We start from the raw sequence: 27,880 nt of genomic DNA, 5'->3' as shown, positions 1-27,880 counted from the left end.
GCCCTGCTCCGAGTTTCTGATTCGGGGAGTGCCCGAGAGTCGGCCTTTTTCCCAGGGCCCAGGTGCTGCTGAGGAACCCGGCACAGGGACCGCGGTCGCCGGAGGCATTACGCCCAGCCCTGGGAGGTCCTTAGAGCCCCTCCCTGCCGGGAAGGAAGCTGAGCCCCGCCCCTGACAGGCGGGGCCTAGGAAGGCCCCGCCTCCACACGCGAATCCTCCGTTCTTATTGGCTGGTGGCGAAGGGGCATCCCCTGTGTCACAGCGCGGTCCGCTCCTCCTCCCGACCTCCGGGGGCGGGGACGCCACGCCTGCGCAGTGGAGCTCGCGCGCGGAGTTCTGCGCTCCAGTGAAGGTCCGGCGGCGCGCGGCGACCCCATGGAGGAGCCACGGGAGGAGTCGGAGCCCCTTCTGAGCCGGGCCCGGGGCGGCAGTGGCCGCCCGGCGGGCTCGGCCGGCTCCCGCGGCGTCCGCGTTGGGCCTGGTGAGCGGCGGCGTGGCGAGGGGAGCGGGCCGCGGGGGTGGCGCGTGGGTCCCCCCCCCCGCCCCGGCCCCGCGCCATCCGCTGCCGTCGCGCCCCCCCCTCCCCGGGCCGGGGTCCGAGCGGGCGCTGGGCGCCAGGGGAGCCGCTCTGCGGACCCGGGCACTGGCGCGGGTGCGGAGTCGGCCAAGCGCTGCAGGGTCGCGCCCTGCCTCCGACCAGCCGGCCTCGGCCAGCCTGGGGCAGCCAGCGCCGTGCAGCCCCCTCGATGCGTCTCGGGTGGACCCGCGCCTCGCGGATCGCCTTGGTGACTCCTAGGAAGCAGCACTTCCGTTTTCCTCCCGGTTATTGTGGGGGAAACTGAGGCACGGAGAGGGGCGTGCCCATGCTCCGGGTCACCCAGCGGGGAGGTGGCTGAGGAGGGATTCGAACCCCGCTGGGAGTAGACTTAGGAGTCCTTTCAGTCTGCCCTCTCATTCCGGGTGCCCGGAGGCTCCCCAGGGGCTGGTCCCCCTTCACCCCGGCCAGGGAGGAAGCTTCACCCCCCACCCCGGCCAGGGAGGAAGCTTCCTCCCTTTGCCCTCTGCAGCTCCCTCCTGTCCTTCCTGTTTACGGCAGAGAAATTGCTGAATCCCGAGGAGGGCGGGAGGGTGGAGTCCAGCGGTCTCTGGCAGACACCCGGGGGGTTGGGAAGGGCCTCAGCCTCATCTTGCAGGAGAAGAAAACCGAGGCCCGGCCTGGAGAGTATCCCGGACCTGTCCAAGGTCAGCCCTGGGATCTGTTGCGAGTGCCGAGCTGGGTGCTCCTTCCAGGGCCACTTTCCTTTTCCGGACTTAACTTTCTTCCTGGGTCCAGGAGGGGCCTGTGGTGTGCGCCCATCCGTGGACTGGGGGGATGGGTGCCTGACCCCAGACAAGAAAACCGGAGGCCGAGGCGGCCACCTGCCTGCCCATCTCAGAGGCTGTCCCCCAGGAAAGGTCTCCATCCAGCACGGATCCCTGGACAAGGGACATAGGACGTGGCGGCATTTGGGTGTCGGGGGGGGGTGGTGGTGGTGGTGCAGACTTTGTGTCTGGAGGTCGGAGTGTCTTTCTCGTGCTGCCACTTCTGGCTGTGTGACCTTGGCAGGTTGCCTAACCTCTCTAAGATTCAGTAAAAGGGAGGGAGTCGGAGGAGCTGACCTGAGGGGCGTTGTGACGATTCGGAGAGATTGCTGGGAACGCCCTCTGCACGGGGCCCGGCCAGGTGGCGGAGATGGGGCAGTCGGTGCTGATGGCCATTCTGGGCCTGATTGTGCAGGTCCTGCCTAGTCTTGGCAGAGTGGACGGCAGGCCGCTCAGACCTGCATTGTAAGCTAGGAGCCGGGGCCAGGCGGCGTGGACCATGAGAGAGGGCTCTCTGTCCCGACGCCATGCCTCGATGAGGCTTCCCGAGAGCGTGAGGGGACGCTCTGTGTTCTGAGTCTCCCCGGCTAGGCTGTTGGCCCCGGGGGCAGGGGGGACCGAGAACGGCTGGTCACCTCCCGGCTCCCTAGCGGGGCTCCTAGGTGGGGTTCGTCCTGCCAACCGGGGTCCGGGGACTGTGCTGCCCCACAGACCCTGCGGTCGGGTCCTTCTGACCCAGCCTCACCTCACGGGCTGCAGGGAGAGGGTGGCTGTTTTCTTGTTCCTGGTCGGGGCGCCCCCCCCCCCCCCCCCCCCCCCGGCTATGGAAAAGTCAGAGGGCGAGGGATTGTCGTGATACGGAAGGGGCTTTTCGAATAACACCTAGTAGCTACAGCAGCCCATTGAGTCGGCACAGCCGTCCCGTCGCATCTGACCTGTGAGGGGAAACTGAGGCATAGAGGTGCGGGGGCTTGCCCAGGGTCATCAGGGAGCTGGTCGGGGTCCCAGGCAGGCAGTGCAGGGTGGAGCCTGGAACAGGAGAGGGGGCTTAGACTGGATGGTGGGGATGGTGGGGGGCGGGGGGGCTTGGGGCAGAGGCAGAGAGGCTGGTCCAGGGCTGATGTGGGAGCAGCGTTTGAGCCCTTGCTGTCCTCTGCTCTCTGTGGCCTGCTCCGCTTCTGGCTTTGGTACCTCTGCTCTAGAGCTGTGCACATGTCTGTGTGTTCCCTGTACCGGTTAAGGGTAGTTTTCAGAAGCTGCTGGCCCAAAGGGGCCACGTGTGAAAATAGAATCTTCAACAGGAACCGCTGCCGTGTCATTTCCCTGATCCGGGAGCTGCTGGGTCTACGTGCGGGCTCTTCTCCCCGCCCCCGGGGCCCGGGCTGCCTGGGCTGCACCCTCTCTCCTGGGCGCCGGGCCGTGAGGTTCCTCCGTTGCTGCGAACCACGGCTCCTCATGCCTGCCTTCTCCCTTTGTGTCCAGCAACAGCTTCTGCACCAAAGCCACAGAGGTGGCCCTTGCCCCACGATCAGTGGACAGAACCCAAGGCTGCAGGGACTGATCTCGTTTGCAGCTTATGGCTCCTTGGTGGGCAGGGGACAAGGGTGCTGGGATGGCTTCAAGCCGCCTGACTTCAAGGCCCCTTGTAGTCGGGAGCCTTCCTGGGGACAACGGAGGCTCCATCCATCCTCCTGGGCCCTGAGGCCCCAAGTTGCTGGTGGGTGAAGGCGGCAGAAGGGTAGTGACGGGCCGCACAGTCCTCCCTGTGCCAGCCCAGGTCTGGGGCTCTCCTGTGTGCAAACTCGCGGCAGGGCGAAAGGCCGGTCATTCCAGAGCCTTAGAAAAGAATGCCTCCAAGTTCTCTCCTTGAGCTCAGTGGCCCTGTAGCAGGTGAGTGCCACGTGATCCCCCACGTCACCTGATGTGTTGTTTCTGCCTGCAGGTGCTGCGTCCAGGCAGGATCTCTGCTTTGACCAGGCTGCCGTCTTCATCGAAGATGCCATCCAGGTGGGTGGCACCCGTTCCCAGTGGCTGGGCCTGGGCCCGTCTCTAGGTTTTGTGGGGACTGGGTGACGGCTGCCCCGATGGGCCCCTCCTCGCCGTCCTGGGGCCAGGGCCTCGGTCGCTGGACCGTGTGGCCACGATTACCGTGATAACGGGCACTTTGGGCACGGCTCGCCTGGAGTCCTCCCTCCAGGTGAGGCACTGGGTGCTCTTTTGAACCCTGGAAACACTCGTTTCGTTGAGTTACCACCTACTGAGGGCCTGTCCAGGTCTTGGGAAAGATGCTCCAAGATGGCCAGACCATCCCCTGCTGGAAAATGCTATTGAGGCTCAATTCGGGAAATAGAATATGGAAGGGAGCAGTGTGCCAGGTGGGGGGCATCCTGGAGAGCGGCACCGTTGTAGGGCCTTGCACAGCAGAGGGGACAGCGTCACAGGCAGGCAGAGGGCACAGCTGTGCACTTAGAAACAGGTATCCACGCGGGGCAGTGGATGCCCAGGGTGTTCTGAGTCTGCCTGCTAACGTGCCCCTGCTGGGCCACGAGAGAGCCCTTTTTCCACGTGTGCGATCGAGGGGACTCCGGTCCACGGCCTGTGTCCCCGCCTAGGGCCCATCGAGGGGTCAGCGGGGGCCCTGCACGGGGCTGGCCGTGCCGCGTGGCTCCGAAGGGGCCCCCGCTCATGCTCTCCCGTGCGCCTTTCACCTCCAGTACCGCTCCATTAACCACCGCATGGACGCCAGGTCGATGTGGCTTTACCGACTGTATTACTCCAACACCTGCCAGTGGTGAGAAGGGGCACGGCGCGCGGGGTGCCCGCGGCCTGGCTGGGTGGGGGGAGGCCGGCCTCAGGGTCCAGGCGGGCTCCCCCTCCCATGTCTCCTTGCCACGGGGCCCAGCCCACGGAAAGCGGGGCCCTCCTGGTGATGAGGTCCAGCCATGCCACTGAGTTTTGGCCTGGGCACCGTCAGCTGACCGCTCCAGAGTGGGCACAGACCGCGAGGCGGGGGCTCTGCTTCTGGAAGCCACCGAGGGTAGCCTGCTGTCCTGCCCGGCACTCTGCCGGCCGATGTGCTTTGCGGCCCAGAGCCTCGCTGGCTCGTGCGTTTCAATTAGTTCTGGTTCTTTTCTCAGGACGTTGAGCCTCACCATCTTCTTGATCCTGCTTTTGGCTTTTATCGAGACCCCTTCCTCGCTCACTAGCACCGCGGACGTCCGCTTCCGCTCGGCCCCCTGGGACCCGCCCTGTGGCCTCACCGAGAGCGTCGAGGCGCTCTGCCTGCTGGTCTTTGTGGCCGACGTGTCTGTGAAGGTGAGCCGGGCGCCATCAGGTGCCAGAGCGCGGGGACCGGTGCCCTCCCACCCTGCGTGCTGCCCTCCGGATTAATCTTTACGCTCCCGGAGCTGGCTGCCTTTTTCCTCTGACTGCACCTTCCCCCTGTGAGCAAAAGGCCTGGGTTGGTTGGAGGACAAGAGACCCCGTCAGCTCTTCTCTCTCTGGACTAAGCCGAGTCTGGGTTCGGGCCTGCCGGGTGCACGGCCTCGCGGGGCCTCCGGGAGCGGCCCAGGGTCTGGCAGTGCCTGTGAGGAGAGACCCCGACGGAACAAGAGAGGACCGGTGGTCTCGCTCGTGGGCCGCCCTCCCGCCCCCAAGAGGGGAGGAACACGGGAGGAGGTGGGTGTGGGCTGGAAAAGGACCAGCTGCCGCGCGGCCATTTGTCCGACTCTGACCCGAGCCCTTCGGGAAGCTGGAGGTGGGTCCGGCCTTCCTCATGTGAACTTCTGAGCCACGTCGGGGGTTCAGAGCCGTAGCGGCTTCCCAGCACGACGTGGAGGGCCCGGAGATCTTCCTGTGGGTCACACGTCCTGTTACTTTGGTCGAACGGTAGTGATCCCAGCGCCACAGGCCCAGCCGAGCATACGCAGCTGGCCACGGAGCCCCGGGTAGTGCGGCAGACTGTCCCCAGAGCCCCGCAGGGCCTTGGTCTGGTGCCTGCCGGGCTGTCCTGCTGTGGGGGGTGGCTTCGGGCCCCTGCTGCTGGCGCTGGGGGCCGGGGGGGGACCGAGGGCCCGGACCGCTTCACATTGTTTCTTTTTTAGCCCACGATGTGTTTATGGGTTTGAGGGTTTTCAGACTGGAACTGAAACTGGGGAGCGGTTCTCATTAGCGTCTTCCGAACGGTTGGGACGGTTGGGGAGTCTCGAAAGATAGCGAGCGTACGTTTTTGTCTGCGCAGCGTGACCTCTGGATGCCCCTGCTGCCGGTGGGGCTGTTGATACCTGGCCAGCGGGCCCCCGAGGAAGACCTGGTCTAGACGGTTCTGGGTGCGGGCCGGCCCTAACCAGAAGCGGACCACGAGTGCCGTTGCCCCTTTTCCAGAACGGCTCTTTTCCAGAGTGGTTTCTGTGCACAAGCCAGACTGGCGGCCGGGACGGGCAGGACCGATGAGGCGGCGGGCCAGAGGGGTTAAAGTGCCCGAGGTCACCGGCGGGCTGGGCGGGGATCTCTGCTCCAGGCGCCCCGGCCTCACCCCTGCGCGTCCACGGCCTCAACCGGCCGCAGGGCTGGTGTCTGTGGGGCTGCCTGCTCGCCCGCTCACCCACCGCCTCTCTTGCAGAGCTATCTGGTTGGATGGGCCCAGTTCCGGAAGAACCCCTGGCTGCTGGCCTACCTCGCAGTGCTGGTCGTGTCTTTCGCAGACTGGATCGTGTCGCTGAGTCTGCTTTGCCAGGAGGTAGGTGGTGCGGTGGCTCCGAGGCGGGAGCAGGGAGCTCTGGGTGGCCCGTCCGCTGCCTGTCTCTTCCCACCCTCCTAGCATTTCGGTCAGCCACTGGCCTTGTCCCGTCCTGTAGAAGAAGGCCCATCCTGAGGCCTGGGGAGGGCACAGGGACTGCTAATTCCTGCCTCCCTACTTGTCAGCTGAATTTCTCGCCCGCCTGGGTCCCCCAGGAAAGCACCGTCCAGGGCCTCGCGCCCAGAGCTCTGTGGGGCCTGCGGTAAGAAGGCCCACATCGGCCACCGGTCCCCAAACCTCTCTGGCTGCACCATCCCCCCCCCCCCCCCCCCACCTGGATGCTCTGCCCCGTGATTGGATAGAGGAGAAGCAGGGAAAGTGGGTGTGGGGACATCCGTGTCCCTCAGGGCCCGTCGGGGACACAAGCCCATCGGGTGCTTTAGCCAAGAGAGTTTACATAGGGGCTTAAACGGGTGTCGAGTAACCGACAAAGCAGAACGGGGCCCCGAGGGACACGGAACTGCAGGAAGCTCAGGGGACAGGCCCCCAGAGCTGGCGCCCCGCCCCTGGCGTCTGGAGGGGTGCAGATCACCAGTGCCCCTGCGGAGACTGCTTGGTTCTGGGAGTGCCGCAGGCAGGGCCGGCTGGCAGCCCCAGGGCGTGGGCACCTGCCCTAGGGACAGCAAGGGGACAGCAGGGAGCCGTCCGTCTGCCCCTCCGGCGTCCCAGCCTCTGTCCACGCCCTCGCTGGCGGAAGTAAGCGGGGAGCCGTTGCCGAGAGAGAGAGCTGCAGGGCAGACAAGGGGAGGGCGCCAAGGGGAGGGCGCAGGGCCCGCCTCCCACTTCCTAGCAGGAAAGAGCCTCGTTAGCTTACGAACCCACATCTGCGCAACAGGCCAGGAAGACCGAGCACAGCTCAGACCTCGCTTTGTTATCGGTGGGGCCCTCACTGCTCCTTACAAGTTCCTCTCCCTCTGCGTCCCACGGCCCTTGCCTCGGCCAGCTCCTCAGCAACTCGGGGCGCTTCCCCTCAAATGGGGACCCAGGCCTCCACTCCCGGGCTGTCCTTGGCAGATGGGCACCCATGCTGGCACGGCACCCTGCTTTGCATGAATTCTTACGTGTGTCCCTGGTGGAGCGCCGCCCGCCCCGCCCTCCCCAGAGCAGCAGGACACTGAGTCGTGGGGTCGGGGGGAGGAGTTGCTGTTTCTGTCACATCCTGGTGCTCAGAGCCTCTGATGCGCCTTCTGGTCCCACAGAGGGCTGTGCCCCACAGCTGGGGTCACTGAGCCTGCCTAGGGCCGTTGGGCCCTCCCGCGGGCCAGGCACTTCAGAGTGAGGGCCATCGTGAGGCCAGTGGGGGCTGTGGGGCTGCCCTGAAGCAGCGTGGGCCCCTGAAGCTCAGAGGGTAGCCCCTGGGTGGCCCCAGGCAGAGCCCCAGCCCGCACGCCTGTCTGTCCAGTGCCTGGGGAAGGGGCACATCGCAGTCACCCACCCCCTGCCAGGGGGCCGCATCGGGCTGGGTGAGCCGAATTGAACCGGGCTCTGCTTCTGGAGGGCAGAGCTTCAGTGGTGCCCTGGGGGGAGAGGCTTGCACATTACAGGACGCGTCCTTCTGTGTCTTGTGGGTGTTCACTCTGCCCATCCACACATGCGCTTCCTGGACCCCATCCCCTGTGGTCTGGCCTGTTCTTTCCGTGCCCTGATCCCAGGAATCGTTACCTTTCCCAGTACAGACGGGGCGGACCCCGCTTGCCGCAAAGCTTTCCCTTCAGTACCGTCTCGGGGGGGGGGATTCTCCCAATTGAGGCTGTAATGCCACACGTGGTCCACTGGGTAGAGTCAGCCCATCACCCAGAACCGTCCAGAAACCAGGCCCCAGGTTTCTCCCTGTGGCCAGCTGGCCAGTCATAACTCACACAGGCACCAGGGCGGGGAGGGCGGGAAGGAGAACCAGGGGCATCCCACCCACTCCGGCCTAGTCTCTCACGTCCATTTCTACTTTGTGGCCAGGAGGGTCACAGCCCTCGTGGTCTACCGGTGACCAGATAGGCCATGGTCACGACTCTGCCGTGCCTCTTTCTCACGGGGGACTAGGTATCTGCAGATCAGTGGTGAGCTGTGATTCTGTGTGGGCCTCCCAGGGGCACCCCACCCTGGCCCTAGGCTGGCGTCTAATCAGGGTTGAGTCTTGTGGATGAACCTTCCCATCCTTCATCAAGGCCACATGTCTCCGGGTCCACGACCTGACGTGGCTCCCTGTGTCAGGAGGGCCCTTGGCAGGTCGGGTCACTACACCCGGGGAGAAGCCACACCCTGTCCCGTGTCTGATTATTGGTGAGGGTCCAAGACCCCGGGTGCGGGTGCCAGCAGGACCTTCAGCCCCTGCCTGGCCTAGAGGGATGGCTGGAAGATTCGGGATACGGGCCCTGAGACAAGGTTCCTTCCAGGGGCAGCGAGCGGATCATGGGCGAGCTGGGGACGCTGGTTCCTCAGCCCACGGGGCAGGGCTGGGGGCGTGGCCCTGAGCATCCTGAGCGTCCTTTCTCGGTCCTGTGCCGGGAGCTGGGCCCCTTCCGAGGGTGCGAGTAGCCGAGGGAGGTTGAGTCAGGCCTTGGGATCACCTGTGGTGCAGACGATCTGGAGGGTCTGCCCTGTGCTGGAGGGAGCTCATTCGGTCGCGAGAGACACCGGGTGCGCGGCAGGATTCCAGAGCACTTGGGTGTGGTGCAGGAGCAGGTGGCGTTCGCATCGGGACAGGAGGCTCAGGCACCACCCTCCCGCTGAGCAGAGATGGGGCCAAGGCCGCAGCCAGTGGGGCGGCGAGGGGCGGGCCCTGGGCGGGCCAGAGTGGGCCTCCGGGCAGTCCGTAGGGCCTGGGGCTGACCTAGCTGTGCTTCTGAGACGAGAAGCCCAGGGGGCCCAGAGTCTGGAGCTGAGAGCTGGGAGGGGCGGGTGGACGTGGAGGGACAATCATCACCGTGAGCCTGAAAACCAAGAGGCCTGATGAGCTCGCCGGAGTGCGAGGCCTCAGAGGGCAGGAGGGGCCCTGGGCGCCAGCACTCGGGTCAGGCCCCGGGAGATGGCCCGAAGCACTGGGCAGACTCAGGCCTGGAGGTCACCGGACAGCAGGACCGGCTGGGTCGGGAGCGGGGACACGCGGGGGCGGGTGGAGGGGTGAGTGGGGGGGCGAGGGTTGTGTTGCGAGTGAAGGTGTCGGGACATGTGGTGTCTTGGTAGCAGGTGAGGGAGAAGGGGCGCCTGAGGGAAGCCCTCGAGAAGGCCGGGGGGTCCCGAGGACCGTGGGGGGGTGGGGCGCGGGGAGCGGCCCCTGGGTGCTCTGATCGCAGGGGCCCCTTGGCAGGGGTGTGAGGAGGAGGGTGTGGAGCCCGAGGTGGGGGCAGGAGGGGCGGGGGCAGGGGCGTGAGCGGGGCCCGGGGCTCTTCGGCCTTCTGCCTCCGGCCTGGGTGGAAACGGGGGCCCCTTCCTGCCGTCTTTCAGCCCCTGCGGATTCGCAGGCTCTTTCGCCCCTTCTTCTTGATGCAAAACTCCTCCATGATGAAGAAGACGCTCAAGTGTATCAGGTCGTCGCTGCCGGAAATGGCCAGGTGGGCTCGCCGGGCGGGCGGGGTCTCCTGCTCCCTGCTGTGCCGGCACCAAGGGGCGCCGGGACTGCGGCCTGGGGAGGCCGGTGGGCGGGTGTTCGCGGCCTCCCGGCAGCCCCTTGGTGGCCTTGTGCCCCTGCCTGATAGCTGCAGAGCCCTGCGGGTGCTCCCTTCTGCCCCGCTGTGGCCGTGACCCCTCCCTGCCCGCTCTCTTCCCGTGCCTCCCCCAGTTCTGTCTCCGTCCCCTCCCCCAGTGGCTCACATGGGTGACCCCTCACGTTCCAGCCCAGATGGCTGGACGTGGCCTTCCCCTCTGGGAGATGGGAGGTCCTTGGACCCCCAGGAAATGCTTTTGGGGTCACTGATCGTCCCTGCCAGGGAAAGAGGGCTCCCTTAGGGCGGGACCAGTAGCTGAGTGCACGGCGGGCTCTGTCGGGGCAGGGAGCTCCCCGTGCGGTCGGGTCGGCTGTCCCTAGTCCCTTGTCCGCTTGGGCGCGTGGGGTGCGTGGGGTGTGTGTCCCGTGCTGAGCGCCCGCCCCCGCCTCCCCAGTGTCGTGCTGCTGCTGGCACTGCACCTGTGCGTCTTCACCATGCTCGGGATGCTTCTCTTCACAGGCGAGAAGGTACGGCGCTCCGCTCTGACCCGGCCCGGGGCCTTGGGGTTTGGGTGGACAGGGTCGGCCCACCCAGGCTCCGGGGTCTCTCCACGTGGCCGGTCTTCCGTGCACCCCTGATGGGGCCCCCGGGTGCCCCCTGCCTCGCGGGTTCAGGGCTGGTCTGCCTGGTGGCCCTCCTTCCGTCTCCCCTCCCTGCCCCGTCACTCACCCGGCTTTCTTTGCACCCTGTTAGACGGAGGCCCCCTCATTCTGGCACTTGGGGCCCTCGGGATGGACTGCACCACTGTCCCTCTCACGGCACCTGCCTGTCCCCACTTCCTCTTCTCCAGCTGTGGGCTTTTGCCCTCCCCCCCCCCCCCCCCCCGCCCCTGTCCCCTTCTTCCAGCTCCTCCCTGCTCCTTGGCCCCCGGTGGCTTGTTGCTGTGTGGAGGTGTCTCCCACCTGTCGCCCCGGTCCCCCCGCCCCGTGCATCTGTGGTCCAGCGTGTCCTTCCTCATGTCCTGGCCAGGGCTGCTGTCCTCAGGCCTGGAGCTGTCCTGCATCTGTCCTGGGAATGTGGCCGATGGTCAGCCAAGGCCGGTTTTCATTGAACTTGTGGTATTTGGGGGTTCAGGCTGTGCTGTCCGTGAGGGGGGACTGAAAACTGTCCTTTCTGACTCCGGGAGAGCTGGAGCTGCCGCGTGTGTGTGTGTGTGTGTGTGTGTGTGTGTGTGTGTGTCCGTCCATGTGGTTGTGTGGTCGTGTGTGCTGTGTCTGCGTGTGTCTCGGCCAGGGCGGCTGAGAGCTTTTCACCATGGTTCCCAGCAGACCCTCTTTGGTGGCCGGTGTCCCTGTGGGTGCGGGGCCTCCCTGAACACTGGCTCTTGGGCCCAGAGGCCGCGACTGAGGTCCTGTCTGTGAGTGCAGAGCCTGCTGGGAAGTGATGGGGACATGGCGGGTCAGGGGATGCTGGCCTCACAGTGGCTGCTGGGGCAGAGGCCCGACGGCGCCTCAGAGCTGTCACGTTCGCTCTCAGCAGGACGACGGGCAGGACCGGGAGAGGCTGACGTACTTTCGCAACCTGCCGGAGGCCCTGACCTCCCTCCTGGTGCTGTTGACCACCGCCAACAACCCTGACGGTGTGTGAGGAGTGGGGAGAGGCCCCGGGGGTGGGGGTGGGGCAGCTTTGGTTGTTGCTGGGCCGCAGAGCCGGGCTCCGGGCCGCGGGGGGTGCCGAAGGCCTTTTTATCGCGCGGGGGAGGATGACACTGGCTTCTCTCCCTCGCTCGCCTCCTTGGTTTTCTTTCCCTGTTCGTCTTTTCTCTCCTCCTTCCTGCCTTTTTCCTTTTTCTTCCGTTTTTCCCCGTCTCCTGTGCTCGCTTCCTCCCTTTGCGTCTGTTCCCTTCGCCTTGTCTTTCCCCTGGCTCCTGACTTCACCGGGAAGCTAAGAACGCATGAGTTGGTGTGTCTGGCGGGGCCCCCGGTGGCCTCCTCTCTGAGGCCTGACCACTTTCCCTGTTGCCCCCCGGGCCCGGCCCTGGGTCTCAGGTGGCTGTGGCTGCTCACGTTTGGGGTTGCTGCCGGGGCCTCTCTGTCTGGGCGAGCGGTACGGCCAGGGTGGGGTGCTGTAGGCCTCCAGGGCTTGGCCGTGGCCTGGTCCCCTGGCTGGTGACTTTGGTCTTGGGCGCGGGGGTGATCCCCCCCCCATCACAGAGACCTTCCCGGGAGGGCAGCCCCCGGCTTCCACACCCAGGGAGAGCTGTGCGGCGGGACCCCGAGTGTTGTGCCCACGCGTCCCATGAGTCCTAGCGAGTCACCCGAGGGAGAGCTGACCTTCCGGTCTGCGGGGAGTGGACAGGGGAGCAGATCTCAGCGGAAGGGAGGAGCAGCCTCGAGAAGTAGTGAGCCCTCCGTTCCGAGGGTGTGCCGGCAGAGCCGGGGGTCGGCATTGGACCAGAAGGCCTCCTGGGTCTCCCCGCCGAGCCCTTCTCTCCTCTGGGAGGCAGACGGCGTGGGGCCGTGAGGGGGTCGGACGGGACGCTGAGGTGGGAGCAGGGTTCAGTCCCTCCGCTTTCTTTCTCCCAGTGATGACTCCTGCGTACTCCAAGAACCGGGCCTATGCCTTCTTCTTCATAGTCTTCACCCTGATAGGTAAGTTCCGGTGGGTCTGCAGGGGTCACTGGGGGCAAGATTCTGCCCCCAGTGGCAAGATCGCGAATGCTCAGGTGCGAGTGTGCCCTCCCGACCCCATGGCCTCCCCCCATGCGCCCTCCTGACCCCATGACTTCATCCCAGTGTGCCCTCCTGACCCCATGACCTCCCCCCATGCGCCCTCCTGACTCCATGACTTCACCCCAGTGTGCCCTCCCGACCCCATGACTTCATCCCAGTGTGCCCTCCTGACCCCATGACCTCCCCGCATGTGCCCTCCCGACCCCATGACTTCACCCCAGTGTGCCATCCCAACCCCATGACCTCCCCTCATGTGCCCTCCAACCTCGTGGCTTCTCAGTGTGACCATCTCGTGGTCTTTGGTCTGTGACTACCGATGGCCCCTGTGCCCGTGGCTGGGCAGGCCTGGTGTCTTGCGTGTTCATTGGATGAGGACAAGGCTACGTGTGGGGTGACTGGTGTGCCCCGGGCACCTGACGGGAACCACGAGCACGCCCTGCTCTGTGACCGTCCCTGCCCTTCTTGCCGCCCCCCCCCGGGGGGTTGCTGTGCCCATGTCCCCTCTGTGCCCCTGGATGCCGGCCTGGCCCTGGGCCCCCAGGGTGCTCCCTCCAGACTCTGCCCGATGACTGTGGCTTTTCCCACTCGAAGGAAGCTTGTTTCTGATGAACCTGCTGACGGCCATCATCTACAACCAGTTCCGGGGCTACCTGATGGTGAGCCGGGCCGCTGTCCCTGTTCCCGCCTGAGCAGCTGCCCCTGGAGGCCAAGCGGGGCGCGACCGAGCTGACCGGCCAGGCAGTCCCCGCAGTGAGGGTGGCTGGCCGGGGGTGGGGTGGCGGCCCCCGCTGGTCTCCGCGCCGCCTCCCGTGGGGAAGCGGGAGCCGTGGCACATCCTTGCTGCCCAGGCCGCTTCTAGAGGGAGGCCTCGAGGTCGCCCCTCCCAGGGCAGGCGGCCCGAGCCCACCGTGTGTGTGAGAGCTGGGGGCCCCAGGCGCGCAGAGCGGAAAAGCACGTCTGCGTGAATTCCGCAGGCCGGGAGGGGTCTGGCCATGCCCCTGGGGCCCGAGGGGGCGAGGGCCTCACCCAGCCGCGGGCGGGTGGGTGCCCCCAGAGGCCGCTGCACAGGAGGGGGTGTGCGGCCGGGAGAGGCCCGGCCCCGCCACTCAGAGCCATCGTCCTGGCTTGCAGAAGTCCTTCCAGACCTCGCTGTTCCGGAGGCGGCTGGGGGCCCGGGCCGCCTACGAGGTCCTCTCCTCCATGAGCAGACGGGGAGAAGCCCACCCTCGAGGGTGAGTGCCGGGGCTCCCGGGAGCCCCTTCTCCCCGAGGAAGTGGGGGCGCCTGCTGCCGGGAGGGAACGCCTCAGGGGTGGCGTGCTCCGTGGGGCCTTTCCCGGGCACCGCTCTGCCCAGCCCCCTGCGGGCTGGGGCCCGGGCATCCTGAGGACTCTGCCTCTCTGGTGCCGCGGGGTCGTCCTCGTGAGCCCCGGAGACCCTGGGCCGGCAGGGGCCGAGGCGCTTTGGCCCTCTCCCCCGACTGCGCCCTTCCCGCGCCCCTGTGCTCGGGCGCCCGAACCAGCGGGACCTGGTCTGGAGGTGGTGTCGGTGTGGAAGGCTCCGGCTCAGACGGCTCGTTAGCCGTGGTGCTGCTGTCGTACCGCCTGCCGCTTCCGAGGGCCAGCGCGCTCCTCTCGGGGGCGCAACAGTAGTGTCTGTGGGGATTTTAGACGACAGGACGTCGGAGGGCCTGTGGTCGGCTCTTTCACGGAGGCCCGTGTCATCGCCCAGGGCGGCTCGGTCGCACGCGCACGGCCCAGGCCAGAGGGGCGGGCGCCGGGTGCGCTGTGCTGGCCGGGCTCACTGGGGCGCGGTGTCTTTCTTCCCAGGGTCGGGGTGGACCCCCAGGACTTCCTGCAGGTGCTTCAGAGAGTCCAGCTGGACAGCCACCAGAAACCGGTCATCATGGAGGTATCGGAGTCCCCTCTTCCCCTTGCCCTCCTCGGTCTGTGATCTGGGGTCCCCCTGGAGGTCACGTCGGCCAGCAACCCCGCTTCCGCACAGGGCGTCATTTCAGATCGGCCGGGGCCCGGGGGCCGGTGGGGGCTGGGCCCGGCGCACCCTCCTGTCCTGGGCCCTTCCTCCCCTGGGCCCAGCTGACCCCTGCTGACCTGTGTTTCTGTCCTTTGTAGAAGGTGCGTTCCTACGGTGGCGACCTTCTGTCGGCCGAGGAGTTTCAGAAGCTCTTCAATGAGTTTGACAAAAGGGTGATTAAAGAGGTAACTGAGCCACCTGCTTGGGGCCAGGCCACCCGGGGTGAACGGGGAAGTTTACGGTGCGTGTTGGCATTGATCACCCGGGTGACCCTTGGCGTCAGTGCCAGGGATTCTGGCCCCGAGGATGGGGAACGGGAACAGAGATTGCTGGGCTCTTGGAAACCGAGGAGGTTTTGTTAACCTGATGCAATTCGCAGACCACAGGGACTGGCCTGGGCCAAGCCTGACTCAGGGGAACCTTCTGGATGGGTTCCCCTGTCTCCATGACAGACTCTTACCTACTTCCTGTGTGTCCTTCTCTGGAGCTTCCTGAGTTTGTCCAAAGCATTTGTCCTTTGTCCTTGACCCTGATTTGTCAAGTCCCCAGACGGGCCTTGGCATCCAGCTCAGCACTGTGTCCAGAAGACTGTCCCGTGTCAGTTATTGGCGTGTAATTTACGTACATTTATTCACAGAACACTTTGTCTGGTAAACACCTGGCGTGTGTTCAGGGTCCCCCCCGGATAGTCCCTCGTGGTTTACTTAAGCCGCTTAGTGACCGTTTAGGCTCTCTCTGCCTCTCTTTTGGTGTTCAAAGACTGCTCGGATGAACGTCTTTGTGCACCTGTTTTCGTGTTTGAGATTATTTTCTCAGGCTGGATAGACTGGGACGAGAGAGAAGGTAGGAAAAGTCGAATCCCAGAATAAGGGGGTGCGGGCACGTGCCCCCCGTAGGCACGTGTGTTTGAGCACACGCGTGTTCCCTCCCCAGCGCCCGCCGCTGCCCGAGTACCGGTCTCCCTTCCTGCGGAGCGCTCAGTTCCTCTTCAGCCACCGCTATTTTGACTACCTGGGGAACCTCATCGCCCTTGGGAACCTCGTGTCCATTTCTGTGAGTGTGCCCTTGCCCTCGTGTGGACGTGGGAGGCACCTCGTGCCCGCCACCCCTGCCCCTGCCCCTCCTCCCGGCCCCCTGCCCGAGGTCTCTGCAGGGCCCGGCCGGCGAGCCGCCTCCCGCTCTGGCTCCGCAGGTGTTCTTGGTGTTCGATGCCGACGTGCTGCCCCGGGACCGTGATGACTTCGTCCTCGGGGTGAGCTCTGGGGCCGTGCGGCCGGGGTGACAGCGGCCAGAGGGAGTGAGTGTGCACGGCCTCCCTGCCCCGGGGCCCTCCTGCTGCAGAGCGGCTCCGCCCGTCGCAGGGCGCCCCCAGAGGAGGGGTGCTGGCCCGGGCGAGGCCGGGGGGCGGGGGTGGGGGGCAAGGCAGCGGGTGGGGCCGCCCCCGTCTTGCCGCCTTGTCTGGCCCTGGGATTTGAGCTTCTCCGTGGCTGGTTCTCAGCCCTTTTTGGAACCGTGAGCTCCTTTCTGAATGTTATGTGCTCTCATCAAACTCTCTAGGAATTTAAAAACAATTTTCCCACGTTGGATGTTAGGCAAAGTAGCAGCCACGCCCCCACGGTACCTAACGCCAGAACTCTTAACAAAGCGGGTGTTTTCACGGCGTCGTGAAAGATGTTAAAATGGACGCAAACGACTACGTCTTCTCTAATTACGTAGGAAGCTGTTTGACTTATCTGGTTTAATGTGCCAGGACAGATTGTGTCCTGTGTGTTAGATGTGGAGCAAAACGTATCCTAGTTTCAAAATCGAAACAACGGCTTTTCTGACCTGACGCTTGAAATTCCTGCATTTTGCACTTCAGGAAGATCAGATTTTCTTCTTTCTTCTTTCTGTTGTATTTTTTTCCTGGATGACCCCAGAAAGGTTTAGTCTCCTCCTCGTGAATGACACATTCCAGAGGTGGCTGGTTTCATTCCTGACAAAAGTCAAATTGGATACACCTGATCTATGTTTTCTCCCTTTTTTCTTTTTTTTTTTTTTTTTAAATTTTTTTTTTTTTTTAACATTTATTCATTTTTGAGACAGAGAGAGACAGAGCATGAACGGGGGAGGGGCAGAGAGAGAGGGAGACACAGAACCGGAAGCAGGCTCCAGGCTCTGGGCCATCAGCCCAGAGCCCGACGCGGGGCTCGAACTCACGGACCGCGAGATCGTGACCTGAGCTGAAGTCGGGCGCTCAACCGACTGAGCCACCCAGGCGCCCCTCCCTTTTTTCTTTTTTTAAAAGAGAGAGCACACTGGCTCGAGAAGGGGAGTGGGGTGGAGGGGGAGGGAGAGAGAGAGAGAGGGAGAGAGGGGATCCTGACGCAGGATTCGATCCCACGACCTGAGCCCTGGGATCATGATCTGAGCTGAAATCAAGAGTCAGACGCTTAACCGACTGAGCCACCCAGGTGCCCCGTATTTTCTCTCTTGTAACGGTAATTGTTCAGCACTAGAGTCAGCCTGGTTAGCTTTATGAGAGATTTCTGGTCAGATGGGGTCTGACAGCATCTCTTCACGGGTGAGCGAGGCAGCACTAGGAATATGGAATTTTTTTTTTTTTTAATTTTAACGTTTATTTATTGAGAGACACAGAGCATGAGCAGGGGAGGGGCAGAGAGAGGGGAGACACAGAATCCGAAGCAGGCTCCAGGCTCTGAGCCGTCAGCACAGAGCCCAGTGTGGGGCTCGAACTCACAAACTGTGAGATCATGACCTGAGCCGAAGTCAGTCGCCCAACCGACTGAGCCACCCAGGTGCCCTAGGAATGTGGCATTTAGACTGGACACCTAGGTGGGGTGACCGCGGCGCTCACCACGCCTCCCCACCCTCGGGACTCCCGTGTCTTACTTCCTGGCTTCAAACATGGACCGGACCGGGACCCAGTAGCCTGAGGCCATGTTCAATGCGAAGAGCGTCTCAGACACACCCGCGGAGGCCGGGAGGGCGCTGCCCACGGGAGTTGTTAGAGGTCCCCTGGAGGTTGGACCGGAGGCGCCAGGGCAGAGACAGCCGGGGGCGCAGGCTCGGGGGGTGGTGGTGGGGGGGAGTGTGACCCCGGCCTTGCGGGCACAGAGAGGATGTGGGGTCGGGAGACGTAGGGCCGCAGACGTGCGAGTTCTGGAAGCCGGCGTGGGGTTCCAGCCCACCTGAGGGGAGGGTGTGGGGCAGGAAGTTGGGGTGCTGGAGATGCCCCGGGTGTGAGCGGCGGGCGCGTGGCAAGGGCGGCCCCGAGAGGCCAGAGGGGAGGCGAGTGGAGGGTGGGTGGCGCGGGCCGGGCGCGAGGCAGCTGTGTCCCTTTTGCAGATTCTCAACTGCGTCTTCATCCTGTACTACGTGCTAGAGCTGCTGCTCAAGGCGTTCGCCCTGGGCCTGCGGGGGTACCTGTCCTACTCCAGCAACGTATTTGACGGGCTCCTCACCGTCGTCCTGCTGGTAAAGTCTGAGACGCGCCGGGCCGCTGGCCTCTCCGGGCGGGCGGTGTGCTCTCTGCGTCTGGCTCTGTGCCGTGTCCCGTCCCGGGGCGTCCCTCGGGCGCTGAGGGCCACAGGGAGCCGCGCTCCGGCCTGCAGGGGCAAAGGGCCGGCTTTCGCCCCCGTGCGCTGCTTGGGGGCGGGGGGGGGGGGGCGGCCAGCGGGGGCCTGCGGGAGGCGGGGTTTCCGCTGCACTTGAGTGTCACCGGGCAGGCTGCCCGACCCCTGCCGGGGGTGGGGGGGGGGGGGGGCAGAGGAACTCACTGTCCCCGCCCTCTGAGCCGGCCCCGGCCACAGACACTAAGGACAGTGGGGCCTTGATGTGGGTGGCAGGAGGGGCCGCGGGGGTCAGGCACCCTTTCCCTAGAGCCTGTGGGAGTGGAGGGTCACGCGTGATGTGTGCATCGTGGCAGCCATATTGGTCCGACATCTGTTCGTCTTTGATCGGAGGTGCGGGCTCCTTGGGACAGGAACAAGGACGGTCTGAGAGCCGGGCCTCCGGTCTGTCCTTGACCCGGGCTCCTCCAGCCTTTCCGGTGTCCCGCCCTCCCTGTGGATAGGCCACCGCCTCCTGAGACTAGAGTGTGTTTCTCGGCCGCAGGAAGTCCCATGTTTGGAACCAACCCATGGGGACAAGGACGGAGCTCTGAATTCCCCCCCAAAGCCCCGTTTGAGGGGGAGCATGTCAGACACGAGCTTTAGAACTCGTTTGAAAGCCCCCTAGGTTAGGTTGCTGTAGCGATGCCTTCTCTTCTTTTGTGATTAAAGGTTTTGGAGATCTCAACCTTGGCTGTGTACCGATTCCCACACCCAGGCTGGTATGTGACTGGAGAGAACCGAGGGAGGCTACAGCAACCAGCACCCTGTAGGCCCCAGGGGTGGGTGGCCCGTGCCCAGGCGCCCTGGCCTGTCTGCTCGGGCTGCTCCAGGGCCCATGGCCCGAGTGTTAGGGAAGCAGGTGGCTCGGAACTTGGCCCGTAGGACTGTGGAGCAGGTCTCTCTTTGCTCTTGGGGATGCTGTGACATGGGCTAACTCGCCGTCAGATGGATAGGGTTCCCAGAGCTGTGACAAGCCGCTAGCGGGCAGTGGGCTCAGCCCCGGCACCAGGGCGGGGCGTGCGGCTGGGAGCCGTGTGACCTTGGCTTGTCACCTCCTGCTCTGAGCGCCACCCTGTTGGATGGCGGAAGCGGGGGGCTGCTGAATCCCCAGGGCTGTTGGAGCCCCACCCACCCTGGTTCTGGCCGCATAGCAGTGTGGCTGTCTGGCCAGGGGGCCCCAGAGCGCCTCGAAGTGTGGCTTGAGGTGGCCGTTGGGTTGCGTTGCCCAGAACACAGCTGCCCCAGCCGGGGCCTGTGCCGGCCCCGCCCTCTCAGTGTCTCGGGGGCTGCTTGTCTGCCAGTGGAGTGGCCCGGAAGTGCCGGCGACTCGGCTTAGCTGCCCCAGGGCCAGCTAGGAAGGGCTTTCGTGGGGGACATGGGTGGGGCTGGGGCTGGTGCTGTCCGTGGTGGTGAGCCGAGGCCTGGCAGGAGCTCAGGCCGCCTGGTTTCTCAAGCGCAGTGAAAACCTGCTTTTGTCCGAGAATCGCAGGGGAACATTTTGCGTGAGCATGAGTTTCGAGTTGACAAGAGCACAGTAAGCTCCGAGGGACACCTAGGGGGTCAGGCCGCAGGATGGCATCACAGGAGAGGGCAGAGTCAGGACGGGGATGGTGTCAGGAGACAGGGTCGGTGATAGGGACAGGGGACGAGGTCAGAGGGAGGGGTGGCAATAGGAGGGTGGTTAGGGGTCAGCGGAGAGGGACGGGACCGGCTCAGGGACCACGTCTCTTCCACTCGGGCTGGGACCAGAGTTGGAGTGTTCCGGCCTCCGGAACCTGAGTGTCTGTCGTGTGAGACCGGGGTGCGATGGCTGGGCACACAGCGTGAGGGGCTGTGCCTTGACCCGTGCTGTCCTGGGCCGGCAGGTGTGGGCAGTCCGGGCTCAGCGTGTGCCAAGACGGGGCCCCCCTCCCCCGCGCCCCCCGCCCCGTTGCTCTCTGCGTCTCTGTTTCTCTGTGTCTGAACACACGCCTCCCGGTCTTCCTGTCGCCGACGTCTCGGGGCCCTCCCGACCGTCTCCTGTGTGTCTCTCCAGGAAGCCAGAGATGCTGGGCCTGCTGTCGCTGTGGGACATGGCCCGGCTGGTGAACATGTTCATCGTGTTCCGCTTCCTGCGCATCATCCCCAGCATGAAGGTACGTGCGTGCCTGACGCCCTCACCTCCCGCCACCCTGCCTTACTGCCCCCGCTGTGGCCTTGCTCTGGGGAGTGGGTGAGCCTGGGCAGGGAGGGACCGAGAGCAGGACCGTCGTCCCCTTGGTCTCCCTGGGGCGTGTCCCCAGCCCTGCACTGCAGCCGGGTGATGCCGGGGGCAGTTCCAGCCCTGCTTTTATGCATGAGGAGAGGGAGGCCAGCGCAGGTGGACCCGTGTGGGGCACCGTGGCGTCTGCGGCGGTAGCTTTGGGCTCTTTGGGGCCCCTGGCGCTGGTGAGGGGCAGGGTCTGGAGCTCTTGGAACCCGCGTGTTCCCAGGCGTCCTGAGGTTTCTAGAAGGCCGTGGGCGTGGGCTCTCAGTGGCTTCCAGTAATGAGGGGTGAAGGCGGGACGGGCCAGGGTACTCCCCTCCAGGACCCCCAGTGCAGGCGTGGGGTTGGCTGGGGTGCTAGTCTCTGGGACCCCGATGCGGGAACCCGGTGGCTCGTGACATCTACGAGCCTCGTTTTCTCTTAACGTGCCCACAGGGAGGGACACCAGCCTTGAGGGGAGGGGAGCCGGGCGAGCAGGGGATCTAGGCCCAGCGCCCACCCGGCACAGAGGTAGACTTTGCTCCTCCTGCTTTCCTAAGAACTTTTTGGGAGAGAAGAATCCAAGGACGTCACCCCCTTTCCACGTGTCCGAGTCCCTCCCCCTGAGCTCGTCTCTTCCTTCTGCCTCGCCGTGCACCTGTCCCTTCTGGGGCTGCCTGTTTCCAAGCAGAGTTTCCCATCCGAAGGGGGCCTGGGGCCCTGGGTGCAGCTGGGGGCCGCCGCCCACGTGCGTGGGGGACGCGTGTGCACACGCGGTCCCCTGCGTGCGCGTGATCACACACGTGCTCGTAACTACACCGCGCATCTCATTACATATTCCCGTGCTGACACGCCCGTGCAAGCACACGGTGACCACACGCGGTAACACACCCATGCGTGTAACCGCACGCGTCGTGCACGTGTAGCACGGTAGCCACGCTTAATCGCTTGTACACACACACACACACACACACACACACACACACACGGTGCTTTCTGTCGTGTAGCATCCAGCGTTAGGACCTAACGCATCACGTGGGGAAAATGAACTATTTGGAGAGCTCTTCCCTGGGGCTCAGGCTTGCATGTGAGGGGAGCAGCCCTCTGTGGGTGGGGAGCCTGGTGCGTCTCCGGAGGTCCCTTTGTCAGCCCTGGACCCTGGGGCCGACCTTTCTCAGACCTGGTCCCTGGGGCTGACCTTTGTCAGCCCTGGACCCTGGGGCCGACCTTTGTCAGCCCTGGACCCTGGGGCCGACCTTTCTCAGACCTGGACCCTGGGGCCGACCTTTCTCAGCCCTGGTCCCAGGGGCCGACCTTTCTCAGACCTGGATCCTGGGGCCGACCTTTCTCAGCCCTGGTCCCAGGGGCTGACCTTTCTCAGCCCTGGTCCCAGGGGCTGACCTTTCTCAGACCTGGTCCCTGGGGCTGACCTTTCTCAGCCCTGGTCCCTGGGGCCGACCTTTCTCAGACCTGGTCTCTGGGGCCGACCTTTCTCAGCCCTGGTCCCTGGGGCCGACCCTTCTCAGACCTGGACCCTGGGGCCGACCTTTGTCAGACCTGGACCCTGGGGCCGACCTTTCTCAGCCCTGGTCCCAGGGGCCGACCTTTCTCAGACCTGGACCCTGGGGCCGACCTTTGTCAGACCTGGTCCCTGGGGCCGACCTTTCTCAGCCCTGGTCCCTGGGGCCGACCTTTCTTGGACCTGGTCTCTGGGGCCGACCTTTCTCAGCCCTGGTCCCTGGGGCTGACCCTTCTCAGACCTGGACCCTGGGGCCGACCTTTCTCAGACCTGGACCCTGGGGCCGACCTTTGTCAGACCTGGTCCCTGGGGCCGACCTTTCTCAGACCTGGACCCTGGGGCCGACCTTTGTCAGACCTGGTCCCTGGGGCTGACGTTTCTCAGACTTGGTCCCTGGGGCTGACGTTTCTCAGACCTGGTCCCTGGGGCTGACCTGGCCACCGTGGGCCTGTGCTTGTGTGGAGCCTCCAGATCAGAGAGGAGCGGCCAACCCAGCCTCAGTGGGTCGCTGGGCAGTGTGATCTGAGCCCCCGTGTGCCGTGGCTTCGCCAGAGGACTCGGGATCGAGACCCAGCTGCGTCTGGGGGGCTGGCGGCGTCGGTGGGGGGCACGTGGGCGTATCTGGGCGGGCGTCTCTGAGTATGAGTGTGTGTGGCGGGCGTGGATGTATCCGCGTGTGCGGGTGTTTATGGGCGGCTGTGGGACGTCTGTCCAGCTGTGCGTGTAGGGGTGTGCGTGTGCATGCAGTTGTGTGCGTGTGTGCAGGTGGGTAGGTTGGTCGTCCACTGGTCGCGTCCTGCCTCTCCGGGCCAGGGTCTGGGTGGCGGGCAGGGTCGGCCTCACCTCAGTGGGGCCAGAGAGAGCAGGGCCGTGCCTTCTTCTCGTCCTCAGCTGATGGCCTTGGTGGCCAGTACAATCCTGGACCTGATCAAAAACATGCGGGCCTTCGGCGGGATCCTGGTGGTGAGTGTGGCTGTGGGCGTGGGGGTGGGGGTGAGCCTGAGCTCGGCCGGAGGCCCGGGTGAGCGCGGGGCCGGCCGGCCCCTCCGGAGGAAGGGGGGCCCTGGGTGAGGTGGCCGTGTGTCCGGGCCGGGAAGCCGCGTCGCCTCCTGCCAGTGCAGAGGGCGGACCTCAGGGCTGGTCTGCGGGGAGGGCTGCCCGACCGCGCTCCCTCTCTGTGCCAGAGATCCCGTCGGCCGCTTGGAATCCCTCCCGTTTCTCGGATCGCGGGCCGCATTGAGACACTGGTGTCCTTTTCTTTTTTTCTTTTTTTAAAAGTTTGCTTATTTTGAGAGAGAGAGAAGGCGGTCGGGGAGACCGAACATCCCAAGCAGCCGTTGGTGCTGTGAGCGCAGAGCCCCACGTGGGGCTTTGGTCTCATGAACCGCGAGATCGTGACCTTGGCCCAAATCGAGAGTCAGGTGCTTAACCGACTGAGCCACCCAGGTGCCCCCGAGACACTGATTTTAAAAGTATGAGAGGCACTAGGGGTCCCTGCAGCCCCAGAGACCCCAGATGGGGTTTAGTCCTCCCTCCTTGCTGAGAGGGATCTCGGGAGCCCCCAGCCATGTCGGCCGTGGTGCTGCTGGCTCTGCCTTGTGGTCCCGCCCCGGTGGGCAGGGGGGACACCTAAGGCTGCTCTCGGCACGAAGCCCAGCAGTGGGGACGGAGGCCCAGAAGGGACTGGGTTAGGCTGGGCTGTGTGCCCCTTCCTTCTCCTGCTGGGCTCGTTGGGGACAGGTGGGGATGGGTCGGGCCGCTGGTGGCCTCGTCCCTCTGTGGCACGAGCCTGCTGGGTGGTGCTCCTTAGACCTCATCACCTCCTGGAGAAACCTGGCCGGTTCCTACCTGCCCCCCCCTTGGGGACCTCTCCCCTGGGGCCCCCTTCCCTTAGGACTGGCGTCTGCCTCCAGTGGAGCCCAGAGTAGGGGTCCTTCTTACCTCTTTCCTGCCACACCTGTCCCAGAGAAGAGGCGGACAGCCTTGCTTCGACTCGGCTGCCTCAGTCTTTCCCCTGGGCCCCCAGTTCATCTTTGTGGCTCCCCTGGTGGTGGTGGCTCCTTGCTCCTTCACTGGGGGGCAGGTTGGTGGCCAGGAGAGGGTGCCCGGGAGGAGAAGTCCTGGTGCTCCTGGGGGAGGCCGGCCGTACCCATGGCTGGGGGCTGGGGGCAGGGCTGGGAGTCTGCTGGCAGGTGGCCTTCACACGCTCAGCCCGGCCCTGTGGGTCCGTGTGCCAGTGGCATTGACCGGGCCCGGCCCCGCCTCCCCAGGTCGTGTACTACGTCTTTGCCATCCTGGGCATCAGCCTGTTCCGAGGTGTCGTCGTGGCGCCTGGAAACGGCAGGTGAGTGGGGCCTGAAGGTGCCAAAGGGAGTGCGTCTCGGGGTGCGGAGTCTGGGGGTGGGGAGGAGCGTGAGCCTGGATGGCGGTGCGGGGGCGGGCCTCCTGGTCCTCGTTCCTTTGCCTCCCCACCTCCTCTCCTCCCACACCCCTCCCCCTCCCTTCCCCTCTCCCCCTCCCCTCCCCTCTCCCCCTCCCCTCCCCTCTCCCCCTCCCCTCCCTCACCCAGACTCTGCACTGAGAGCGTGTCTGAAGCCTGCTCAGCGCAGCGGCCCCACCCCTGTGCCCCACTTGGGAGCTTCAGGCCAGGCCATGCCCTGGTGGAGCGGAGCGCGGGGCCAGACCTAGAGCCGGCCGTCTGGGAGGCTCTGTTTGCCCTGTTTGTCTGCGGCTCTCGGCCCCTGGCCGTCCTCGCGGCACCTCCGGAGATGGGGGCATTTCTGTCTCTACCTTCTCGGGCCCAGACCGGTTCCAGGCGTGCAGGGGCTGAGGCAGTGCCGGGGCCCCCGCGTCCGTGTCCCTGTCCCCACCCCTGACCCAGCTTGTCGTGTCCCTGCAGCCTGGCCCCCGACAACAGCTCGGCGCCCTGCGGAAGCTTCGAGCAGCTGGAGTACTGGGCCAACAACTTTGATGACTTCGCGGTGAGCCCCGCACGCCCTGCTCCGCGGGACCCCTGCCCTCCCGACCCCCTTCTTCTGCCCTCCTGGAGCCCGTGTGTGCGTCCCCGCAGGCCGCCCTGATCACTCTGTGGAACGTGATGGTGGTGAACAACTGGCAGGTGTTTCTGGACGCCTATCGGCGCTTCTCGGGCCCGTGAGTGACCCCGCCCCCGCCGCGTAACTGTGCCGTGCGACCCTGGGCTCGCCAATCCTGGGGACCGCCGAGGGGTGAGGCTCCTCAGGCTGCTGGGAGCCCTGGGGGCAGGCTGAGGGGAGGAGAGCCTGGAGCCTGGGGGGCTCAGACGGCCCCAGCGGAGGGTCACGGGTTCGAATCCCAACCGAATCGCTTGCCGGCCGTGCTGCCCGGGCGATTCGTTGACCGCTTCCGCGAAAACAGGACTGGTGGCGCCACAGAGTTAGCGGCAGGACTCGCGGAGAGCCGCTGCTTACGCGCCGTCAGGTGCGCGGTGCCCCCCGCGTGCGCGTGTGGCCTGGGTGGCTCACGGTGGCCCCCATGGCCTTCCTCCTCCACAGGTGGTCGAAGATGTACTTCGTGTTGTGGTGGCTGGTGTCATCTGTCATCTGGGTCAACCTGTTTCTGGCTCTGATTCTGGAGGTATCAGCCGAGGCTCCGTCCTGCCCTTGGGGCCTGACGCTGCTCGCCCTGGCTGCCGGGAGCCCCTTGGAATGCCCTCGACCCCTGATGTGTGGGGGTTCTCGGCCGCCGGGTGGGCTGGGGGTGGCCATCGGGCGTCTGGCTCCTGCAGGAGCCGGTGGCCTCGCTGGGCCCTGGATCCCAGCGTCGGGGCGAGCTCCGCTCCCTGCCGTGGACGCCTGGCCGACGCTGGAGGGGAAAAGGCCGGTTCGTGTGGGACGCACACCCACTGGGCCCCCTCTCCCCCCGCCTGCTCCCCAGAATTTCCTCCACAAGTGGGACCGCCGCGCTCACCTGCAGTCCCTTGCTGGGGACCCAGATACGTGCTGTCAGGTGACTGTGGATCTCCTGTTCAGGTGTGTGGATGAGGAAGGGGGCGTCTGCTTGGCTTGTGGGCGGGGAGGGGGAGAGGCCGGGAGGTGGCCGGCAGGCGGGCGTCCTCTGTGACGGTCTCCCCACGAGCCCCCGGTCCCTTGCCTCCCTCCCACCGACTTCCGAGCCGGGACGAGGGCGTGGGCTTCCTCTGCTCCTGCTGCCGGGGCCGTGGGCTCTGTACTGTTGTCTGGTGGGCGTGTAAGGCGACAGGCTCAGCTTCCCTTAGTCTCCCAGCGATTCTCCTGGCGGGTGGAGGCAGGTGGCCCTAGGAGTCCTTGCCCGCCCTTCCCCACGGTGGAAGCCACCCTCTGCCGGCACAGGAAGGCGGCGGTCTCCCAGGGACAGGCCGGCGGGGGCGACCCCTCCCCCCGCCCCCGTGAGCGTGTGCGGGGCGTCCTCCCGGGCTTTCAGCCCCGTGCTCACATCCCACACGTGGAAGCCCGTCCTCGTGTCCCCGGTCCTCCCCAAGCTGTGCACGGGTCTGAAGATTCCTGAGCGGGGAGCAGGGCCTCTCCGAGTCGTGCTCATGCTCTTCTGGAGGCACCCGGGTCACTCTCCGGAGCTCCCCACACGTCTTTCCCTCCCCCCGACTCCACAGGGACGTCCTGGAGGAGCCCACGGAGGACGAGCTGCTGGAGAGGCTGAGCTGTCACCCGCACTTGCGGCTGTGCAGGTGACCCCCAGGTGCGCCGTCCTGGCACGGGCGGCAGGTGGCCGTGTGGCCTCGAGACGGACGCCCGTCGAGGCAGCAGCCCGGGAGGAGAGCCTTTGCGTGGCCGGAATTCTCCACCCACGCGAGGCGGGAGCGGAGAGCAGGGCCCCGTTCGCTGCCCGGCGGAACCACCACCTACCAGCGGCTTTTCCTCGCGGCGCCTTGGGCTCCGCGCCCGGCCGCTTTCTGTGGTCGGCTGCTGCAGTGAGACTTTGACTTTTCTACACCCGGGTGGAGGGTGACTCCCCAGGACCTCTGAGACCGTCGGGAAAGCAGGAGGCAGTGGCCTTCCTCGTGGGCCCTGCGATTTCCGTGGTGCCTTCGCTGCCGGTGGCCTTCAGGGACCACGGGCCCGCCTGGGGCCTGCACGGGCCAACCGGCAGCTCTCCAGGGCATTCAGTTTGGGTGGTTTTAGGGGAAGAGAATCTTAAGGGTTTTATTGTTTTATGGCTCCCATGAGTATTGATTGGACAGATTTCTTTACGGGTCAGAATGCCCGTAGTTTTTATCCTGGCGAAGAGTGAGGTCGTCATTCTTATGTGGACACAACTCCAATCCTGCCTCTCTGGAGCAGGGTGGCCAGGTAAGGTTGTTTAGGTTGTGCACTGTAAACCTGGCTGCGAGGGTGTGTCCAGGCACTGGAATGTCTCCCCAGGGTGACAGGTACCTCTTTCTAACTTGCATAAAGGCATGTGTAAGCCAGTGGCTCTGCATTTTTTCCTCTGAGTTTATCTTGAGAGTGAGAGAGAAAGCATGTACGAGTGAGTGGGGGAGAGGCAGAGGGAGAGAAGAGAGAATCCCAGGCAGGCTCCACGCCGTCAGCACGGAGCACAACGCAGGGCTCGATCCCACGAACCGTGAGGTCATGACCTGGGCCGAAACCAAGAGCTGACGCTCACCTGACTGGGCCCCCAGGTGCCCCAATGGTAGCCGTACTTTATGTGTCTGCAGGGCGTGTGGCACAGGGGGGAGAAGCGAGTAATGTGTGACGGGCCATATTGCCTCTTGAGCCACCGTACGTCCAGGAAAACCGTCAAGGGTTTTCTCATTTCAAGGGCCAACTCGAGTGCTTGCCGGGAGCCCCTGCAGGTCTGTGTCAACCAGGATTGGAATCCTGGAAAATAATGCCGGGACCGATCAGTGCCGTCTGCTGTGGGCCCCGAAGGGGGAAGCGAGGGCACAGGTGCTGACTGCACTGCAGGAAGTGATGTCCTCCT

The 27,880-nt window shown here is 65.2% G+C and overlaps 1 protein-coding gene across 5 annotated transcripts; it reads left to right on the top strand.

The window, feature by feature from the left end:
* Positions 1 to 306: 306 nt before the first annotated feature.
* Positions 307 to 27,365, top strand: TPCN2 (two pore segment channel 2). 5 transcript variants are annotated; one of them, XM_053899348.1, is made up of 25 exons: positions 309 to 481; positions 3,305 to 3,369; positions 4,077 to 4,153; positions 4,500 to 4,677; positions 5,984 to 6,100; positions 9,602 to 9,708; positions 10,256 to 10,328; positions 11,341 to 11,440; positions 12,387 to 12,452; positions 13,125 to 13,189; positions 13,665 to 13,765; positions 14,361 to 14,442; positions 14,664 to 14,750; positions 15,499 to 15,618; positions 15,758 to 15,817; positions 17,914 to 18,042; positions 18,849 to 18,898; positions 20,215 to 20,314; positions 22,814 to 22,885; positions 24,193 to 24,266; positions 24,822 to 24,903; positions 24,993 to 25,075; positions 25,456 to 25,537; positions 25,838 to 25,932; positions 26,550 to 27,365. In XM_053899348.1, the coding sequence occupies exons 1-25, from the start codon at positions 376 to 378 to the stop codon at positions 26,626 to 26,628; spliced, it is 2,250 nt and encodes a 749-aa protein (XP_053755323.1). In that variant the 5' UTR covers positions 309 to 375; the 3' UTR covers positions 26,629 to 27,365. The 5 variants fall into 5 exon arrangements, 3 of the variants coding, with proteins under 3 accessions (XP_053755324.1, XP_053755323.1, XP_053755322.1); XM_053899347.1 differs by having other exon boundaries at positions 11,338 to 11,440; XR_008421072.1 differs by lacking the exons at positions 18,849 to 18,898; positions 25,838 to 25,932; positions 26,550 to 27,365 and adding an exon at positions 20,860 to 20,934 and having other exon boundaries at positions 308 to 481; positions 11,338 to 11,440; positions 25,456 to 25,487.
* Positions 27,366 to 27,880: the final 515 nt, after the last annotated feature.

Source organism: Panthera pardus, unplaced genomic scaffold, assembly GCF_024362965.1.
Source record: "Panthera pardus isolate Hobbes unplaced genomic scaffold, ASM2436296v1 HiC_scaffold_12, whole genome shotgun sequence".
Classification (NCBI taxonomy): Eukaryota; Metazoa; Chordata; class Mammalia; order Carnivora; family Felidae; genus Panthera; species Panthera pardus.
This window is presented reverse-complemented; position numbering and strand designations above follow the sequence as displayed.

Bases quoted from the DNA above. Each gene is read 5' to 3' on its own strand.
- TPCN2 (XM_053899347.1), top strand. From the start codon at position 376: ATGGAGGAGCCACGGGAGGAGTCGGAGCCCCTTCTGAGCCGGGCCCGG. The intron at 12,453-13,124 runs GTAAGTTCCGGT...TCCCACTCGAAG, and splicing joins CATAGTCTTCACCCTGATAG to GAAGCTTGTTTCTGATGAAC. The intron at 14,751-15,498 runs GTAACTGAGCCA...TTCCCTCCCCAG, and splicing joins ACAAAAGGGTGATTAAAGAG to CGCCCGCCGCTGCCCGAGTA.